This window comes from Topomyia yanbarensis, chromosome 1 (genome assembly GCF_030247195.1).
Source record: "Topomyia yanbarensis strain Yona2022 chromosome 1, ASM3024719v1, whole genome shotgun sequence".
NCBI classification, from domain to species: domain Eukaryota; kingdom Metazoa; phylum Arthropoda; class Insecta; order Diptera; family Culicidae; genus Topomyia; species Topomyia yanbarensis.
Window position 1 is genome coordinate 68,275,799 of NC_080670.1, and position 21,625 is coordinate 68,297,423.

Below are 21,625 nucleotides of genomic sequence, written 5' to 3' on the forward strand. Positions count from 1 at the left end.
CCTGAATAGCGGCAATTGACGGGTATATACCGAAGGCTCTCCAGAAATCCATTCCGCATATACATTCCTTGGTGAGATTTGGGGCCACCAAAGTGGGAATAACTCTCGTTTTGCCTCGGAACGTAAAGGGAATCATGATTTCTCCAAGCACATCCAATGGTGATCCGTCGGCGGTTTGTAATTCCACTGGTTCAGACAGATTTCGTAGTCGGACCCCGTGCAGTTGACGGTATACTTGTGAGTTAATGAAAGATAGGTTGCTTCCACAATCTAGAAGTGCTTTAATTCGAATATCGAATATTTGGACCACTGCATGAGGTCGATTGTCTAAGAAATTAGAAAACGTTATTTTATTAATTTGACTCGATGGTTTGTGCTCTTCCTCATTATCCGACCTTGGCTCATAAAACCGCCAAATCTCAGACATCCATGAAGAATAATCATTTTTTTCTTGCGCTGTAGGAAGAACCGGCGACTTTAGGTCTTCCTGATGGAGTTTTTTAAACAGTAGGGGCAGTTTTCTGCCGTAAAACCCTTAAGTGCACATCTGGCGCAAAATACTCTACGGGGAATTGGACAATCTTTAAGCTTATGAAGCTCTCCGCAATTAAAACATTCTCCATTGATTGGAGGTACGTAATTCGCAATTAGCTTCATAAGCGGACTTGGTTTACTAGGTCCTGCTTCCTGACCTTCGTCAGGATAGGTTTTTTCGTTTTTATTATACGACGAGGGTTTATTGTCATTTTTCGGGTTGTGTTTGCGGTCCCCCCCGTTCGAGTAGTTTCCCTCGCTCTTGTTACCCTTGTAACGCAATGAGTTGTGTTCTCCTTGACGATTCTTGTTGTAAAATGTCCTTGGGGGGTTGATGACGTCAGTATTTGAATAAATGGCGCATGTTTCCTTCTTATTGGACCCGAAAACTTTTGCAAAGGCAGAGTAATCGGTCGCATCTAAATCTTTGCCTATAGCCATCAATTCTCTGAGCATCCTAACGTTACGTCCAATGAGTGCTTTTTTCCCATCGTAACGAAGGTTCATTTTCAATACCTCCACTTTTTCTACGTCGGCTAATCCATGGTTCATGGCTAAGAAAACTTTCTCCATTTGCAAGTAATACTGCTGGAAAGATTCGCCCTTTTGTTGCCGTGTCTGATAGATTTTTGTCCGAAGGACTGAGTCGAGATCTGGATGCCTAAACTCATTTTTAAGTCTTGGACTAGGTGTGCCCATCCCAACAGCGAGTTTCGATTGCGCTGAGCTGTGTACCAACATAACGCAGCTCCATCGAACAGATGTACCGCGGAATCAAACAGATCGGCTTCATTTACGTGTTCAGAAATGGCTAGTTGCTGAACGTGGTTCAAAAACTCGTTCAAGCTCAAACCCTGGTCGTTTCCGGAGTATTTTTTTATTTTCCATTGAGACACTGGAATGACTTTCCGTGGAATAGCTTCGGAGGGAAATCGCGGCCTGGGTGGGTAGTTAGAATATGTAACGGGTATTTCCCGCTCGAGATGATTTGCATCGTGAAATGGACTGAATTGAATTTCGTCGATTCTGCGGTTAAAAGTTTGGTTTTGTTCATTGTTCCCGAAAAATGGGTTATGCTGTCTAACTGGGTTAGATTGAGCGGTGGTGGAGATGGGTGTTGGAAATGGTATTCCCCTGGTTATGGCTTTGGTGGTTATTGTAGATGAGCGGGATACTTTTCTGAAATCTGGGTTATTGAGATAGGAGAGCTGCGGATTAATTTCTGGTAGATAATCATCTGGTGACAGGAAGGGGTTAGTTTCATTTAGATTCGCCGCTGGTCGGCTCGGCTGCGATACTTGCGGTTGGTTCAAGTGCTCTTTCAAATTGGTGACTTGGGTTGTCAATGATTTTATCAGAGTACCAATACTAACCATAGCTTTATTGAAGTCGTCCTGGGAAACGAAGAGTGTTTCTGTCGGAGTCCTAGGTATGGTTCCCGTGGAGGTTACAGTAGTAGTGGTGTATGAAGGACCGGCCTCGCTGATTCCCCCCGCTGCTTCGTCCAACAATTCGCTGTTTACGACCTCTTGTTCCCTGACCTCTGAAGAAGAGTTGTCTTCCTCCCAAAAATGTTCGGACAAAAGATCGAGAACTTTATTGAATTCCTGGCTAACTTTTAAGCGCAGCTCTTCATGACAATGATTTTCGATTACCGCCAATCGGTGACCCAAATGTAACAGTCTGGCTTTACAAAATTCTGTATCATTTTTCGGCGTAGTTGTTAGAATGCGAGTGAGTTCGTTGTACCGTTGCTGGCACATACTTAGATCCAATGCTGGATCTTGGTGATAGTGAATAATGGATTCATGGCCTTCACGTTCATTTTTCAGAATTCCATTCAACCTACGCCGGCGTTTACAACGGGACTCGTCATCACCGATGCGAACATTTCGGAGCAGCAGCTCATAATCAAGTTCACCTGCGGTTAGGTGGTCAACCCGCAGGTTATGGTATAATATCCCGAAATCCGGACCAGAAACGGACCGACGTGTAGGCATGATTTACGCGCCGTGCAATAAAGTCGACGAATAAATGCGAAATGGTTGGAGATTTGTTTATCAATCAAAAGAAATCAACTAGGTTTCACACATCACTTCCCCTAGAACGCTTTGTAGATGTCTCCGATTGTCATTAACCAGTCAAGGATAAATTTAGTGCGAGCATTCGACCTGACCCTAATGACCGTACAATCACTGCCACGTGGTTTAACCACCGCGAATCAAATAATTGCAAAGGTTTCCAATTTTTCAAGTGTGATGCGACCAGAGTGGAATTGAGAGACTAATACTCGAAATCTCCCCCACAACTAATGAAGAAAAAATATTCTGCGAATATTTTTTCTCTTCTAGGAACCATAATTTTACGTTGGGCGCCAGATATAAGGCTCTCGCCTCGGGAAAATGCTTGTCCCAGATGGGGATTCGCTAAAACTCCGACTCCTGGTCTTGGACTCCTGGTCTTGGAGCGGGCACTCAAGGCCTCTTTTATTCACCGAGTCCCAGGGCGTTGTGGCTATGGGGGAGATTTCGGACGTGTGGTAACCTACACTTAATCAATAAATACCTCCTACGTTTTATTGTGTCAATACGACGGTGGATACACGGTGGGATGGCGGGGTAGTGAAGATCTGCGGCGGCGGTGGTGGTGGTGATGATGATGGCAGCTGATCTGGACGGCGGATCTGGATCCTGACGATTACGGTCTCTCGGCTCTCGATGGAGGGAAGGTTTGCGGCGGGGCGAAAATCCCTTCGATCACGGGTACGGTTTGTGGACGGCACGTGGTACGTCGGAGCTTACGGCTCAATCCGGAGGGTATTAACACCCGTTGATATTGTTGCGTTTTCAGGCTTAAATTTGGGTTCACCCAAACACAACTGGCGATAATTCAGGGACCGGCCTCGTGCGGGTTAAGGTTTAACGAGGCTCGTCCTTAGGGAAGCCATTCGGCTCACTATTTTTGCGAATGCAAAAAAAACTCGTGCGTCTCGTTTAGCGGTCGTGACTTTTCTGCCTCATATATCGGGATTTTTCTCCCATCTCCAATCGACTCCAACCAATTTCTCCCCATACCAAATTCTCTCCAAACCAAATTCTCTCCGTTCTTCCGTTTTGGATCAGTTCAGTGGATTGCTTTCCAATCCCCACCGACAGCAGTGCCACCAACGCAGTTTAATTTGCCACCCCCAGCAGTGCCACCAATGCAGTTTAATTAACCACCCACTCGTGTTTGAAATGACCGTTGACGAAAGCTTAGCTATACAGAATATTCCCTAAAATCCAACACGTACTAAATTGTTACCAAATGACGGTAACAATATATATATATATATATATATATATATATATATATATATATATATATATATATATATATATATATATATATATATATATATATATATATATATATATATATATATATATATATATATATATATATATATATATATATATATATATATATATATATATATATATATATATATATATATATATATATATATATATATATATATATATATATATATATATATATATATATATATATATATATATATATATATATATATATATATATATATATATATATATATATATATATATATATATATATATATATATATATATATATATATATATATATATATATATATATTAAAGTAGTGAAAAAGCACAATTTAATCGTAGGGCATTTCAGAATCCATTTATACTTCCAAAAACATGATTCCCAATATATTTAAAATGCTTCCCCATATTTACTTTGAAAAATGTAATCTCAAAATGTAAACAACAGGACCACCATGTGTCAAACTTATTGCATGGCGTCAAATTACAATCGACAGTTGGCCGCCGATAATGTCTCCACCTAACTATGAATGTAGGAACTATTGTGTGGAACTGCCAACACTTGCGCGCAAACTTCTCACTCCATTTTTGTTATTGAAAACGGTCGTCTTCAGAAACGCGTGGATTTTTGAAAATCTAAGATTTCCTGGTCTATTATATTTGTTTAAAAATGGCGGAAAGCAAACGTTCGGCGATTTGGGAGTTCTTCATCGAAATTGATGGTGGTCGAAGAGCCAAGTGCGCAGAATGCAGTGCAACTATCGCGCGGTGGTACCGGAAAAGCAGCTACAAATTCTGGAATGATAAATCATTTGAAGCAACATTCCGAAGCACATCGAATTTACCGAGAATCAGAAGCTACGCGAAAAGCTACCAAACCTGCGGCGCAGCCTACCATCCAAGAGAGCTTTTCTGGCAGCTTCAGATGGGAGGAAAATTCTGTAAAGGCTAAAGAAATTACAAAAACAATCGCAGAAATGCTTGTACTGGATCTCCAACCAATTTCAATGGTTCAAGATGAAGGATTTCTACGCTTGATGGCGAAGCTGCAGCCGAAGTATAAAGTAAATTATTTTTGTAGCATTTTTGATACCATCATTAATTTCAATTTTTTGTAGGTTCCTAGTAGGAAGCATTTTACATCAGTGGTACTTCCTGAAATGTTCGAGAAGTGCAAAAAGTCAATAAAGGATGCGTTGCCTCAAAATGGTGGGTACATGTCTTTCACGACAGACATTTGGTCGTCTCCGAACAATAAAGCAGTGATAAGTTTGACTGCACATTGGTACGAAGAAAAATGCAGCAATATGCAACACGCCATATTAAACACTAGTGAGTTCCCTGGCTCCCACACCGGAGAGAGAATTGGCCTAAAAATGCACGAAATGTTAAGTGCCTGGAACATATCCACATCTCAGGTTCACCTGATCTTGCGGGATAATGCGGCAAACATGCTGAAAGGGCTAAATGATGCCGAACTGCCGAACGTTGGATGTTTTATTCATACGCTTCAACTAGTTGTTCTTGAGGGATTGGAATGTCAAAAAACTGTTAAAGACGCTATAGCAAAATCACGCAATATTGTGACACACTTCAACCATTCTCCACTAGCTTGCAACAAACTGTCCGAAATCCAGGACAAATACTATTTACCCAAAAGAAAACTCCTGCAGGACGTTCGCACACGATGGAATTCTTCGTTCTATATGTTAGAACGCATGCTTGACCAAAGATCAACCGTAACATACTACGCAGGAGAAGTTCCAACGGTAAAGAATTTGACGGAATATGAATGGAATATTACAAGCCGTCTTCTTGAGCTTTTGAGGCCATTTGAGGAAATAACCAGAATCGTAAGCTCCGATGAATCGAACATATCTGAGGTAATTCCGTATGTGGCAGCCCTCAGACTGTTTTTAGAAAAGAATAGTAGTAATCATAAAGGAGTCGAACCTACAAAAGAAACCCTATTAAGAAGCTTGAACGCCCGGTTTAATTATATTTTGGAGGAAAATGTTTTTACCTTTGCCACTGTTCTAGATCCCAGATTTAAACTGAACTTCATTTCCGAAAACAATCACCGTATCCTAATTGATCGAATCGTAACTGAGATCCTTGATCAAATCGAAGTAACGAAGCCAGAGAAACAAGGCCTGAACTGGAGAAACCTGCAGAGACTTCATCCGGTTTCTGGAAGTGCTTTGAGGAAGTCGGAGCAAATCGACAACAAACAATCGACCCGTCCATCTGCACAATTAGAAACGAGCTGGAACAGTATCTTTCGGGAAAAAATATTGATAGAAAGCAAAGCCCGTATGCTTGGTGGACTACAAACAAACACAAATACCCACATGTACTGAAAATCGCTACGCGTTACCTTTTAGCTCCTGCAAGTACTGTTGTAAGTGAAAGGTTGTTTTCCACCGAAGGACTCATATATGAGCAGCATCGTAATCGGCTACTGCCAGAGAATGGCGAAATGCTTACATGCATGAAGCGCAATTTTAATTATTTTATGACTTCATCAGAAAATGCGTTGACTTAAATTAAATTTTCTTTGAATTTTATTTTATTTTGTTTTTTTTAAATATTTCATGACTATTAGGCCATTACTGATCCTATTCGGCCGAATGTCGGTTTTTATTATTCGGCGTACCGTATATTCGGCTTAAATCAAAATCGGCTGATATTCGGCCCGAATATTCGGTCGACCGAATATTCGGTGCATCTCTAGTCGGAAGTCACATTGAAAATCTGATAACTGACATTAGATCTAGGGAAAATTCTTTGTATTCTATTTTTATCAAGCATACATTAATGTTGTTTTCGTAAATAACAAAAAAATCACATTTATTTTCTATTTCCATAAACTTTATATGCATTGCTGTTTGACGACTTTCACGGTTCAAGGTACCCTACTTAAACATACAGTTGAATATGTTTCCGTTTACTATATGTGTATGCTTCTGATGGGTCTTAAAACTACGCATTATGGCTGTTTGAAATGTATATCATGCTTTCCTAAACTTTGTCCTACAAGAATGAGCTTATGAAATTTGTCTATTTACGTGTAGAATAGTAGAGCGTATTTAAGTATTATATTAAATGTGAAATACGTAGTAACGTATCTAGTCCAGAGAAAAGCAGTTTACTCATTGCTTTTGTTCGATACCAGTATTGATTATTATGCGACTAATGTGATGCTGCGTATTCAACAACCGAATAAGTATTCCACGGTAAACTATTCCTAGCGATATGCCCTAACAGAACATGTATTCAGAGCACTGGAAAGGTAAGGACAGTAAAAATTCCAAAACGGAAACAGGATACAACAATTCTGTACACATATTTTCGCGAACAACGTTCATTTTCAGTAACATGAATATTTAATACCCTGGCGTTTCTACAATGATTATATAAATTACTTTTCTGTAATATTTATTGTTACAAATCGGTTTAACTAACCATCCAGTGCGTGCTCAAAACACTATCAGTCATATTGATTTCCGTATATTCTTCGATTATTTCAATTTTCCTTCGTAATGCTTATAAATGAGAGACTAGCTTCCACAAAATAAAAGTTTAGCAGTTGAGGCCCTGATTCTAACGGGTTTATTTTGCTCATTCGTGGTTAATTAATATCACAATCCAAATGACAATGTCAAAATGTGCCGATTTCTGCTGTTGTTGCTGGTTTCCGTGAGGATTGTGTTTGCAGTTGCATTTTCACAGCTATATCATAGTGTGCCACCCATAGACTGCCGCTAGAAGCATAACTGTCCCATGTGCTATGGGAATCCCTATACACATGGGACAGTTGTGCTTCTAGCGGCAGTAGAGGTGTATTTCAAAACTCAATGCTATGGGTGGTCTTGTATTTAAACCAATTTTTTCTACTTTTTAAAGTGAATAGAAATGAGTTAAAATTAACTTAGTTACCAGTCAAGCAAACACTTTTGGGATCGGTCACGAAATTGAGTGAGTGCAAAAAAAATATTTGCAAAAATAAGAGTTTTACACTTTTAGCATACTTTAAGTTTGAAAATTTATTTTATATTGATTATTTATCTTAACTAGGTAAAAAGTTAATTTCAAACCTGCAGTATACGTTGGTTGTTACTTTTAATTTTAGCAATATTTTTTCTGTAGGTGATCATCTTCGTCTTGTTAGTAATACGTTCATATCCTTATTTTAACAAGAGTCGCATTCCCTAAAATCTTAGATAGAGAACAACAGAGATATTTGGAAAATTCCAAAAACGGATGCAATTGAACAATTGCTAATCCGTTGACGTGTTATCATCAGTGATGCGATTTTTCATTTTCAAATGCCATATTTTCTTTCAGTTGAATCTTCCGTGATCAAGATTCAAATTCAAAACCTTCCTCAATCATTCACTTTCAAGTTGGTGGGATTTCCATGACTAAATCGAACGCCTTCATTTCACATTGAAGGTCTTTCATTCATCAGCCAAAGCCGTCATCTACTCTGTAGTGGACAGTTTGGGTTAAATGTTGATCAATTTAGCATTTTTAAGCATACATGAACTGTATGAAGTAATTTCAAGCTAGTTTTGTGTGAAAATCTCGTCAGTGCCCCAGTAGAGAGATACTCACAAGACAAATGAAAATGGATGAAAAGTATAAAGCGCGCTGCGCTGTTTGAATGAATGATAAAACTAGCAACTGTGTTTTGAACATAGTAGGGCATGAGTCGAGATTTGTTCTTCCTTCAAGTTCAAATAAAGCTGTTGAAAATTAACAGCTCTGGTTGTCACACAATGTCACCGCATATACTTTATCAAAAAGACTATTATCTCTCCACTGTCCCTTTTTTACGTAGGAAAATGGCGGGACCGTTTGTTGTTCTTAAGATGTTTTGTGATTGCGAACATAACATCTAAACTAAATCACTAGGGTGACATTAAGTCATTCTATAATAGCCAATATCAATAACTTGTATAAATAAACAATTAAATACTCAAGGCACACGTGCGTTGGCTCTCCAAATCAGGACCACCAAATTAAACAACTGACTACATCGGTACTTAGTATACTTTTACCATTGAATATAATTTTTATTAATTTGATGCCATTTTCAAGGGTATCCGTCATGATTACAAATTGCATATACTGGGGCGGATCCATAAAAAAAATGGGAGGGTATACAATTTCGATTTTGAAATAAACATTTTGCAATTCGTAATATGTAACCTTATTTAAAGAAACTCATTTTTGGTGGTCAATTTTGGTTTAAAATGATTTTGAGTTTAAAACTAATATAAAATTGAAACTAATTTGAAATTTCTCAACAAATTAGAAATTTTCAGAGGGGAACCACCCCCTCCCCCCTCCTTGGATCCACCAATCTCCATATATACCCTCTAAATATTGATAAATTTTCATTGCATATTTGAAACTGTTGCGCAGCACTCAAACATAAAAGCATCATTTTAAACACGTCTGCCCATGATCACATATCTGTCCCATTTGAATTTTGCTCGATGATGCTTTGTTGGCCCAATTTTAGGTCTACTTTGTGCTACATTCGAGGACAATTTATAAATTACGTAACGTAACATTTGCCAACATTGACTCCAATAATAAATTTTCACATATTTCTTTATCCTCCCTCCCTTCTCTAGTACGCAACAAATTCTTAAAAAACATTTTTTTCTTCGGTAAAACATGTTACATAATGTGGCAAAACAACGAGTCAGATTGTCCCATTTTAAATAGCTACATGCCTGCCTTATATGGAAAGTTATCGCAATGGGACTGATCATTTCAATTTCCAATCATATTTATGGAACATCTTAAATCACTCAGGATTGAGTATCCATATGTTTATAAATTGTTGGGCCTGCCTCAACATACTATGTCAAAATTTGACACGAAACCTCTCTTTCAAACTAAAACAAAATTTAAAGCACATCACAACCCCCTCATGATTTTTTTTAAATCATGTGTAAGAGGTGCAAATAATCTTGGAAAACATTCTTTTAGTAGACGAAACTGGTAAAAACTGTTGTTACGATAATTAACTGGAAAAATGAGAGTTAAATGAAACTGCCTTATTTATGTGTGAGGGTAAACTTAAGCACCACTTTAACTGCCTGAGTAAATTTTGAATTGACTTTCGGAATCAAATGATGGAGCAGATTCCAATAAAACTAAATAGAAAAAGGCGGCATATCAGTCTTATTAAGTTTCATCCTCATTTTTTTTTCTAATGAGAAATGGGAAAAACAATTATTGACATGTTTGGGTTGCTCAACTTATTGTTAAACTTATTGTTAAAGAAATAGCGCAAACGTAATGCATACTGCATCGCTCGTTTTTTCAGCTTCATAGATACGCAAATGGGACTAATATGCGGTCATGGACAGTGTAGTCGGCAATACTCCTTTCATTTGTGTTGCTGATAACTATCAAACGGCATCGCATTTAGCATTAGGACCTTTCATAAATTACGTAACTAAATAGTACGTAAATCAAGGTCGTAATAACATATATGACAAGGAGTCATCTCTAGGTTTTTTTTTAATTTTTACCTTTCATAATCTCTACCACAAGTAATGTAAATGGAACTTGACAATGTAGTATGAAACATAACTCAATAATCAACTGTATTTCTAAAGCAAATTTCGATTGAGTTGCAAAAACAACAGTAGGAACAGCAGGCTGTGCTTCATAAAGTCTCTCTAATTCTATTGGAATGCGAAATTCTTAAAATTTCAAACGGACTGAGGACTGCCTATGCTTAACTCTCCGTAGTTGCATCAATTTCTACATTTAGGCGATAGTCTGAATTGGTTGCCTACTCATTTAAGTATAATGCTCATTCAGCCATAAATTTCCACAAAAACGACTCAGTAAAAATAGGTATTGTTTGCACGATGAAGCTATTTTTCACCCGACTTTTACATTTAAGAACCACAATCCTAAAGTTCGCTCTGCATGGACGACGCCTGTGTTCCAATATTATAAAACGAAGTTTGGTCTGCCCTAGCAACCATTATTTTTTGGTTGCTCAATCGTTCGTTGTGATACAAAGAGCTTCCTTACCAAATTTAAATTTATTGTACAATTTAAATACTCTCACTCACGCAACATAATGAATTTTATTAATAGGAGGAAAGTAACAACATGAGAAATCGGCGACATCAAAAACGTAAAAACTAATTGCATAATTTTGAGCGAAACCAAAAGTAATTGACCTCCATTGGTGCCACTATGCCTTATTGTAGCGCGTAAATTTACACAAAACATCTAGTTCAACTAACAACAGTCGAACTTCTTAATGGTAGATCTTTCTAATCGCAGCGAGATCGGCTTGCTGCAGCCCAACTGCGGGGCCGTAAGATTCGAGAGGAACCGCTGACAGTTGTCCGAGCAGTAGCTGTTGCTTTATTAGTGCCACGATCACTACCACCGTTGGTACCGGGTCGTCCAACGACAGTAATCGAAGTAGACGAGAAGCACACTTTATCAGACCTTCCGACAGCTAGAGGTTTCGGACAAGATGACAGTGAAACCGGTGCCATCTTGGTAGATCTCACCCCAGTTACTACCGCAGCGGATGAGGGAACTGACTAGGTTAACATTTCGGCCGAAGCTAACGGAGCTCCAACCAACGCGATGGGGAAATTTTTGATATGTGTCTGCCACTGGGATGAGAGTTGGAAGAATTTGACTCCAGTCCACTCGGTACCATCGATGTACACTAAGAAAAGAGTAAAACCGTAAAAATTTACGAATGTTATTCTTTAGTATGATTTTACCGCGCATAGGAACTGGATGCGACTGTCTTGGCGAGCAGATCAACCGAGCTACGCCTTCAACGCATTGCTCTTTTTCTGCGTCTCGGTCTTTCTCCTTCTTTTTGCCTAATCGCATTACTAAAACACATATTGTTAATTGATATGTTATGGAAGCTTAACTAAATTATTTTACCACTTTTCTGCTTTTTTTCCTTGGTGGCATAACTAAGAGTAAGACCGTTTGAATACTCGCCATTATTAGGAGCCAAAGGTAATCTCCAAACCTGAAGTCAAAGCATTATAAATCAAATGTTAATATACTGTGAATTATATTAAAAACATACCTGTAAGTGCCGGAAGGTGCTCTTAATACTGTTCTTGCCGGTCGGATCCTGACCCTTGCTTTGCGATTTATCTTTCCCATCTAAAATTGGCCGCGCCAATGGCCAATAATCAATCTGCAATTCTAATGATTCCTGGGTACCACTATTGGATTGATGCGCCACCAGAGCAACCGGTGTAAGAGGAGCTGGTGGTGAAGCTCGCCCACTTTGCGGTGGCGAGCTGGATAGTATTCGATCGGAGCTTTGCTGAGAATTAAGTGTCATTGTTTCATCCAAATCCAGTGACAGTTGTGGCCCCTCCAGGCATCCTATCCTAACATCCTGTAGTGGAACAAACGATAGTTATGTTTTATGATAGTGAAAAACTAAAAACTTCCGGATGTGTAATTTAAAACACAAATAAATTTATTAACTGTTCTGGTTGACCTGTTGAAATTACGATATCTACAAAAACTCTGGAATTACCTTTGGTAGACACTCGACAGAATATTTTCCGAAATCCTTGCGGGATTGTAACCAACATCACAAAACTCGAAAAGTACTGTGTGTTTCACATTCATACGTTCACCCTATTTTGCAGAATATTTTTTATATTCGAGCTGCAACGAATTTTCTAAATTTGTTATGACGCTTAATTAACGACATTCATCTAAATTTGAAAACTTTAATGAGTTTTGTTCACCTATTATTGCAGTTTTAGAGAAAAATGATGTTCCAAATGTAAGCTGTACGCACACAAGGCGACAGGATACACGTCCCAGGAATATTTACTATGTATTTTGTTCTACCTATTCCAACACGGAAATAGCAACAGCATTGGAATAGATAGAACAAAATCTGTTGCGATTTTTTTTTGTAACGTGTGTCCTGTTGCCTCGTGTGCGTACGTTCATGAACCTTCCCTGTCAAAAAAATGCGGACGAACATGGTCAGGCGATTTAAAAAGCTTGACGTTTGACTCAACTCGCCTGTGCAAATTGCCCCTCGGAACAAATGCAATTTGCGAATGCGATTTAAAGGCAATTTCAATACTTAGACAAATTTTCTGGCGGCTGAAATGGACTTGGTTGTTTTTCGCGTTTTTCAAACAAGCTTAAAATTGTTTTTTGAACAATTGGTGTATTTTCACATTTACTTTGTTTGTCTAGTGCACTTCATTTAGCCAACGAATGTGGAAAATTGTGGAATCGTGTGTATGTATAGTAGAACAAGATCTCTGACCTAAACCTTAATGAACGTCAGATTGTGATAAGTTTTGAAGTGCAATACCAATTTCACCATTGATTCTTCCTATAATTTGGTGGTGATTACCTAGTATACTGGTAAGTATATGTGATTAGATAATGAATCCGAAAATAAGCATTATTTTTAATTTTAATATTAGGCAATTAAAGGCGATTAAAAATGACGGCGGCAAATCGCCGAAATGTTGCATTTGAAATAGCCCCCAAATTGCCAGCAATTTGATGGCAAATTGAAGGGCAATTAGTGCATCCGAATTGGCAAATAGTCCCCCGTTAGCCAGCAACTTGCCCTTTTTGACTGGGTTCCGGCAGTCGCGCTAGTGCACTGAATGCACGCTGCTCTTAAAATCTAAAATCTTAAACACTTTAAACTACTCAATCAAATTCTCGTCATTTTAGAATATAAGTTTCTTTCGCTTCGGCGTTAATCATGATGCTATTTGAATCCGTACACCCTTTAGGACAAAATCAGTGCAATAAATCTGAAAAATCTTAGTGTTTAAAAGCCGAAGTGAATGAAACTTGTATTCAAAAATGGTAGGAATGTCGTGTTGGTTATTACTTGATAATTACATGAATAAAGCAATGTTTGGGAAAAAAGCGTATTGTTTCTTAGTGATTCGGGACACCACTTTTACTAAAACAATTACAACAGACGAACTAAACGCATCAGGGTTCCAAAATTTGGAGAAATCTCGGTAATTGAACTTGAAAACATACTCAAATAAATTGGTCTAGTTTCTTGGATAAAAAACATCCTTAAAAATAGGGTGAACGTATAAATGTGGGACACATTGTAGTATACCGACTGTTCATTTTCTGAAGATAAAGATAAAAGTTCACGCGGATCCTAGGTCTCGGCAAAGCGGCCAAGACGCATCAAACTAGCTTTGCTCCATGGCACCACATGTCACTGTTACTAGTATAATTAAGCTCTTGGCACTATAAACCTTACTAGACGTAAAAGACCCGCGAAAAATCACGAAGTTTTCTGACAACACAATCTATTTCATGTTGATGTCTTGTTATAAACGGGTAACAAAGAACATGATAAATTCTTGTCGAACAAAGCCACAAAATTTAAAGGAAGGCTTGTGTATTAGCGTCGTATGCTGGAAATCATACAACAAAAGAATTTCTAAATTGTCAGAAAATATTTACATAACTTAGGAATTGTATCAACAATACAATACTTAATTACGGTTACATACTAATCTCAATTCAAACATTAAAATAAAATAAAGGGTATCATTCGACTTACACTTATAAATGGCACAAATATCTGACAAGAATCCTCATCCCGATAGTTAACCATCGCTTCGGCGATAGGAACTTGTGTGCAAGGTCCAGCCGAGTGCAGATATCGTTGTATCCGGCTGATAATCTCCGCCGATTCGTTTTTCGATTGTGCGCTTTCCAGGTTTGCCGCCCGTTCACAGTTCTGCTGCCAATTTTCAGTTCCAAACATATTGGAGTAACTCGAATCGATCACACTAAGATATCTCGCAACACCGCATAGTCCTATAAAAAAAACGTGAGATTTTTTTTAAACTAACACTACCAGTCCAATCAAACCACCAACCTAATGGGACAATATAGAACCTGATATGATTGACCCAATCCGGAGGACGGATTCCCAATAACTCGACATAATGACGTAAAACGGCGCCTTGTAACCAGTCCCCACCAACTAGAAGCACCTTGACAGTGTTTGGTGGCTTAGCAGTTGAGTTACAACTGAAACAAATGAAATAGTATCAATTATCTACTTTTTCAAGTACTACCCGCATTAAAGTTTTTACTATTTTTGAATTTTATTCATCAGCGCCTGCGTAATAGCTTTGACCTCGGCTGTGTTATTTGGAGAAAATGTTGGCCGAAAAGTAGATGATATGAGCGACACAAGCCGAGGAGTGCAAGAGGGACTACTGCTAGTTTCCGGTGGGCCTACGATCGTGACCACGTCTGGCAGTTGGGATTCTTCAGTTGTAAATGTTCGTGATAGCTGCTCCAGTAGTGATTTGCGTGGTTCAACATTTGTTGGTGATAAACAGGTTTCAAGTGGAGATGCTTTGGGTTGATCAGCAGTGGTAGGAAAAGTAAGAGATTGTTTCTGCTTCTTGGCACTATTGGGAGTGCTACTGCTGGTACGGAATAGACGATTCTTCTTCTCCACTGCCGCCGTTTCCTTCTCTTTCGGTGGACTCCCCGCATTTTGCGGATCCGATGAAAGAGCTTCAGGGTCCGTGTTTCCCGCACCTCCTTCGTTGCCGGAACTATCATTCTTCCAATCGCCTGATCGATCTACGAAAGGAACGACAAAGATTCATGTTTATAAGCCAATAAAACAATTGTCTGAAATATGGAAAAGATTGTGGTGATAACGATAGCTGCGCAATTCAAGGAAGCTGATTAACTAACGATTGAACCAAGAATGAAACAACACAAGAAAAATTAGGTTGATGAAAAGCACACCCAGAATACAATGAGAATAGCAGATAATGACAGAATATGGTTGAAATATGAAGCTACAAACCTTGATTGTTACTCATACTGTTATTGTAATTGCTAGTATGATTGTTATTACTGATATTGTTGTTGATCGTACTATTAATTATGTTATTGGCAATTGTTACGGAATTGCTTTTCTTTTCGGCGAGTGAGTCACGCTTCTCTAAAATTGTTTTCTTTTCTGGCATAAAATCTGTAAAAACGAAAGAAAATGAAAAGAGAAAACAAACAGAACAAGCCATGCACATTATTTCTTTTATATGACGAGTACAAACATAATGAACAGTTTATTAGTATGAAATATTATTATGACACATAAACTCAGTAAAAATTGTTGGTTTGGCAAACAATTTGCATATGTGGCAAATTTTACAAGCCGTTGATTCTAACTGGATAATAGAACAAGGATCGTAACGTAATCAGTACCTGAAATAGTTATTTTGCCTATTGGTCCTGAGCATGATACTATCATACTATCGTCGAAATATTAAAGAAGTATAAGTCCTTCTAAAGCAAAATACTAGCATACGACAAATTGGGTATGGAGACACTTTTAAAAATATGGTAATGATGACGATAATAGTACCAAATATTAAAGGAACTTTCACTCAGACAGATTTCCTTTTGACGCATGCTAGAAACTTCGTATATGAGGACTTTGGGCACAAGTAATACTATATTCTAAGCTAAGTTTTTATCTCTCCTTAAATGTACCTAATCTAAGTAACCTGTTGGTGTATATAAGAATAAACAAAATAAACTGAATGGTGTCAAATATTGTATCGTCTGCAGAATCCATCTGCGAGTATGTTACGGTTGATTCCTCCAAGCACTCTAACGGAACGATGAATCAGAATCTAGTGGTTACAACATGCGCCCGGATATTGAACGACCGAGTGCTTACGAATCTTAAGCTTAATCAGCAGGAGTTCATGTTACCTGCATTCAACAGGAACAGCAGGGTGAGTGTCATGGGCAACGGCTTTTTCAATTCCCTTTTGCACCGGTTCAAAACAAATATTGAACAAGCGTGCATTGCTGCGATCAAAGCTTAGAAAATTGACATCCCTGTGTGAGCTTGAAAGGGAAACGAAATTCAATTGAAGGGCTCAGTGGAAGAACGGCCCAACTGCAAAAAACTTGTTCTGAGATATAACGGAAAATGAAAATAACAGAATTTGTTTTTTTTTGCGACCATAAATTTTTCTTTTCATATAGCTAAATGATATAATGCCAGGATAGTTTTGAACATAAATTCAATGTTTTTAGTTTCGTTTATAAAAAAAAATAAAATCACTTGGGCCGGTCTAGCGTGGACAAAAAACACGAAATCCCCAAAACATGAACTTAGGCCACTAATTATTATCGAGGAACTTATCAACATCGTTATCTTCCGCTGTTGTAGATGTCCTTAAATTTTTGTAGAAACTGTGCATAACGTATACGGTATGTATGGTAGCAGCTGCTGTACTGCCCATAACAGCATAAGAGTCCCATGTTGAAAAACAGCAAGCCGAGAAAAACGCTGTTCAAGATTGTCCCATCCATTGAGCCAAATGGATGGGACAACCATGTTTTGGTATTTTTTTTTTTATATTTTCTGAACAAACCCGGTAATTTTATTTGTGCAGTGTGATTCAGTGGTGTTACAGAATACAATCCAACGGATAACTCATTTTCGACAAAAATCCACATGGGACTCTTATGCGTTTATGGGCAGTGTAGGTCATTGTATGTTTTGTGATCTATTGGGCGCCCGGCAGGATACAGAGAGCTTAATGAAATTTCATTCAAGTTATGTAAATGCCGAGTTTTCTCCCTATCTACATTAACTAAATTAAACATTCTCGGTGGACTTTCAACGATTGGTCTAAATTAAATTGTAATTGAAAATCTTTTGGAGCATGAACGAATTTTCATCTTGAATATTACGGCATTCAGAAACTTCCAAAGCCAAATTGAAAACAGAACTTTCCGAAGAATCAATGTTATCAGATGGCATATACTCTGATTCCAAATGGGGCTAGCCATATACCACGTGGACAATTTAGGGGTGTAGAAGCGTTAAGAGAAAGTCCACGCTTGTCCACGAAGGCGGGGAAAGGAGATGTGAAATGTCCACCGGGACTTTGTATTACATTTTTGTTTTATATGTATAAGAAAGTGAAACAAATTTTCGAATTTTTCGAAATATTGAAAAAGCCAAAGTACTTATAATAGCAGAGTGTGTGAAAGTGAAGGCATTTATTTAAATTGAAAACATTTGAACATTTAAATATTTTTTGATTTGAAAGCTTGTTAAAATTACGAGCCAACTTAATCTGTCAATCTATCTATATCAACTTTATGTTATTATGATGACTCTTTGAAACGAAATCCAACAGATTACACTGTCGTTACGATATGAGACATTTCCATGAAATTTCTCAAAGAGATTCTATGGTATTCTGTGGCTAAAGTTAACACATTGGACAATTTTCTCCTAGAATTGAAAACCAGGGGCAAGCACTGGTAGGCTTGAGTGTGTAGTATTGAAAATACCAACGTATTTTGAATATAATTAAAGTAAATAATTCGTCTTGGGCCGTTCTTCCTTTTGAATATTTGAAGATTTTTTCGAATGTTATTTTATTCAAATAAATACCATTATTTTATTTTATTCAAATAAATATCTTCAAATTAAGTTTTCAGGTCAGAAGTCGGTGTCATTGCATAATAACATTACATAATAACATACAATAATTTGCGATTAACCCACTTTTGATATTTTTTGACTTGGGCCGTTCTTGCACTGAGCCCTTCAATTCATGCCCGCCGCGATGAACGGAACGTTTGGTTCGTTTCTCTCGTCACTCGTTCTCCCGACACAGCGCATTTAGGTACGGATATGTTCGGTAGGGCGTTTTATAGTTTTCAAACAAGTTGCGCGAGCGACTATAAATTAAAATTAAATTAGATGAACTCAATTAAATTAAATTAATAAACCGAATTATAGAAAACTTGGTCTCTGTACTAGAAGTAAACGATAAGATACTCCAGTAGACCTCAACGCTGATCATATGTTGTATGTTACCCCATTAGGGGGACTAGTATGCAACAGGCATGTTTTTTGTCTATCCTAAAAAAGGAACTTATGTTTTGATCTAATATGTACTAGTAGTATTCTTCATACTCCCATTAGCGCTGGGGCATGTTGACTATTATTTTAAATTTTTAGTAGTTTAGTTGCATCACTTTGAAGATGAAGTGTTGCATGTAGCCCCGTTTGACGGTAATCTTATTGCCCAAAACTCGAACCAAGAGCTTACATATAAAGTTGAGGGGAACAGTGAGCTAAACTCGTGAATTGATATTTTAAGGGTTTTTTTTACTAATTTTTATTGAAAAAAAACGAAAGACAATTTGTTGATAGCACTATAAAAAAAAGCTTTTAATCCACCTAACAGTTTGATGATACATTTCTTATAACTCTTATCGCTTTCTTCGGGTATTATATCGATTAAGAACATTTAGAACTTGATGCTTCGTGATGTTTTTGATAACACATACTACATGGGATAGTGGTAGGTCTCAGAGAATCGCTCAAATTACAATAGGCCAATATCAGTGCAAGAAATCTCAAAGGTTAAACCAATTTAATGGAAAAGCGGAAATAGAAATACTAACGAATTGTTGCTAATGCTCCGTTGATAACATATATATAAATTCTTCAATGAATGCATTATGTAGGAAGAACTGAATTTTCCTAAAGGGGTTATATATGTTGTGCTGAGTTAAAAAATTCGAAAAACAAATTTTCGGATGGATTTGAATTTCATACTCAATAGCGTTTACTCAAATTCCCAACGCGGCTGAAAACTAAGCACTGAAATTTCAGCTCTTGATATCTCGCTACCTCTGAAGTACATGCGTGCATAGTTCAAACTTTACTTCGATATCGACTTTTTCTAAAAATGACTTCCCAGCAGTATCTTTGATCTGAATTATTATTCCTAATCCTAATGCAAAAGTACAAATAAAAAACTCTCGAAACCCGTTAGGGAAAAATCATTATCATTACTGGAATTTTCTTTTTCACGGAACTTTTCGATAACCTTCCGTCACATCTATTAAAAATTTTCAAATACTTTCTAATTTACATAATCTTATTAGGAACATACGAATGGAGGTGTTTCGGCTATGCAGTCTATGGTAGCAGCAAAAACGATGTATCGCTTCAACTCCGACGTATCGGTGGTTTATTCCACCTTTTTCAAGGATTCTAAAACTAATTTCATTTTTATATAATTTTCAGTTTTTGTTTCAGTTTGAGTTAGGGAGAGTTTACTGTGTGTTAGACTTACAAAGTCTATTTCGTTTTGTTGTTAAGTTGTGTGTGTATCTCTAACATCAAATCGTCTTGGTAAAATGTAATGGAGTCTGAAAAATGTGCAAGTGCGTCGATATTTTTGCGGTCGATTGTATTTTCTCCTTTTGCATCGAATTGCTAGTCTGCTGGTACGGTTTGAAAAATTTCCTCCTATCTGTTTGGCTAATCTCTTTCTGCTAGTTTTGTCACATTGGTGTTTGTGTTTCAAGTTTTTATAGCAACTATGACATTTCTCGGGTTGTTTGTCTATCGAGATTGTGTTCATTTGAGTTTTTTGATGTGTGTGTAATTCCTGCGTGTATAGTACTTAGTCCCTGTGTGTTGGTTCGTTTGTTTATGCTATTTTCGGTGGACATAATGTGGCAAAATTTAAGATATGCTAGTGACTGTTTTCTGTTGTGTCTGTCTACATTCTTGCGTCGTTTTAAATCGAACCTGTGATCAAATGCTATGCTATGATCCATAAATGCTGTCCGTTCTCTTAGTGTTATGATTTGTGGATCGGTGTTGCTGGTGCCTTGAGAAAGAAGTTTGTCCCACGCATTGCAGTTTTTTGTGTCCGTTGATTCTTGTTTTTAACCTGTTTGTTGTCATTCCTAAGTGGCATGCGTTGCAGTTTAAACAGGGTATGCTATAGATGACGTTGTATTGGTTTTCCTCGGAGATGGTGGCTTTGATTTTGAAGAATAAATGTCCTACTGTATTGATGTTGTATATTGCTAGTCGTATGTTTGGGTATTCTTTTTTCAGGTGTTTATCGATTTTGCTGGTCAGCTGTGGTATGTATGCAATATAACGATAGGTATGCTGCGAATTATCGGATGGTTGGTTTGCTGGTGTAACGCTGTGTTCATTCATGCGATTTATGAGTCTGCGGCATAGACTCTTAGGGTAGTCGTTAAGGCTTGGTTGTTGTTCAATTATTGCAGCTGTGATGTGTTTAGGTTGATCGATAATCGGTTTAAGGACGATTCAGACGATACATCAGCTTCCGTCAACGGAACGTCACCGTTCCGTCAGGATAAGTTACATGCAGTTAAATGGAGGCATTCACACATATCATCAACGGCACGAAACGTTTTGACGTAAGGCACGTGTGAACGGGCGCAAAAGAAAAGTATTTACCATATCCTGATGGAACGGTGACGTTCCGTTGACGTTGACGGAAGCTGATGTATCGTCTGAATCGCGCTTTACAAGCTAACATAGCTTTTAAGCCATATTTAGCTTTTGATGTAGTTGATGATGAGAATGATAATTTAGAAACCTACCGCTGGCGATGAGTTTCATGTATCGTTCCGTTTTTATTTGTTGATCTTCTTGCCGAACGAGCATCATATCCAAGAACGGTAATCGTTTGTTTGTTTCCAATTCAGAGGTGAACAGGACAATTTTTTTGAGAAATGGTGGTTTGAAGTCTAATAACCGGATGACTGAATTGAGAAGATTTTCAATAATTAGTTCAGCTAAGATTGGCGATAGAGGATTGCCCATAGTTGTACCGAAAACT

General features: G+C 37.8%; 2 protein-coding genes across 4 annotated transcripts in view; one reads left to right on the forward strand and one right to left on the reverse strand.

Annotated features, from left to right (window-relative positions):
* The first annotated feature begins 4,187 nt into the window (after positions 1–4,187).
* On the forward strand, positions 4,188–6,323 carry LOC131677864 (zinc finger BED domain-containing protein 4-like). Its single transcript, XM_058957940.1, is given in 3 exon segments — positions 4,188–4,640; positions 4,642–4,948; positions 5,003–6,323. Coding segments are annotated over 3 exon segments (1,635 nt in total). The 5' UTR covers positions 4,188–4,554; the 3' UTR covers positions 6,245–6,323.
* A 379-nt stretch (positions 6,324–6,702) lies between these two features.
* Positions 6,703–21,625, reverse strand: part of LOC131677856 (phosphofurin acidic cluster sorting protein 2) — a 95,132-nt gene continuing 80,209 nt past the window's right edge. For 2 of the 3 annotated variants that reach the window (XM_058957921.1, XM_058957922.1), the window contains exons 5-12: positions 15,772–15,939; positions 15,038–15,539; positions 14,818–14,972; positions 14,497–14,756; positions 11,992–12,312; positions 11,841–11,931; positions 11,669–11,785; positions 6,703–11,610 (exon numbers count right to left, since the gene is read on the reverse strand). In XM_058957921.1, the coding sequence (XP_058813904.1) occupies positions 11,480–11,610; positions 11,669–11,785; positions 11,841–11,931; positions 11,992–12,312; positions 14,497–14,756; positions 14,818–14,972; positions 15,038–15,539; positions 15,772–15,939 (1,745 nt within the window). In that variant the 3' untranslated portion in view covers positions 6,703–11,479. The remainder of the gene's footprint in view (positions 11,611–11,668; positions 11,786–11,840; positions 11,932–11,991; positions 12,313–14,496; positions 14,757–14,817; positions 14,973–15,037; positions 15,540–15,771; positions 15,940–21,625) is intronic. The other variant, XM_058957923.1, reaches the window with a different exon arrangement.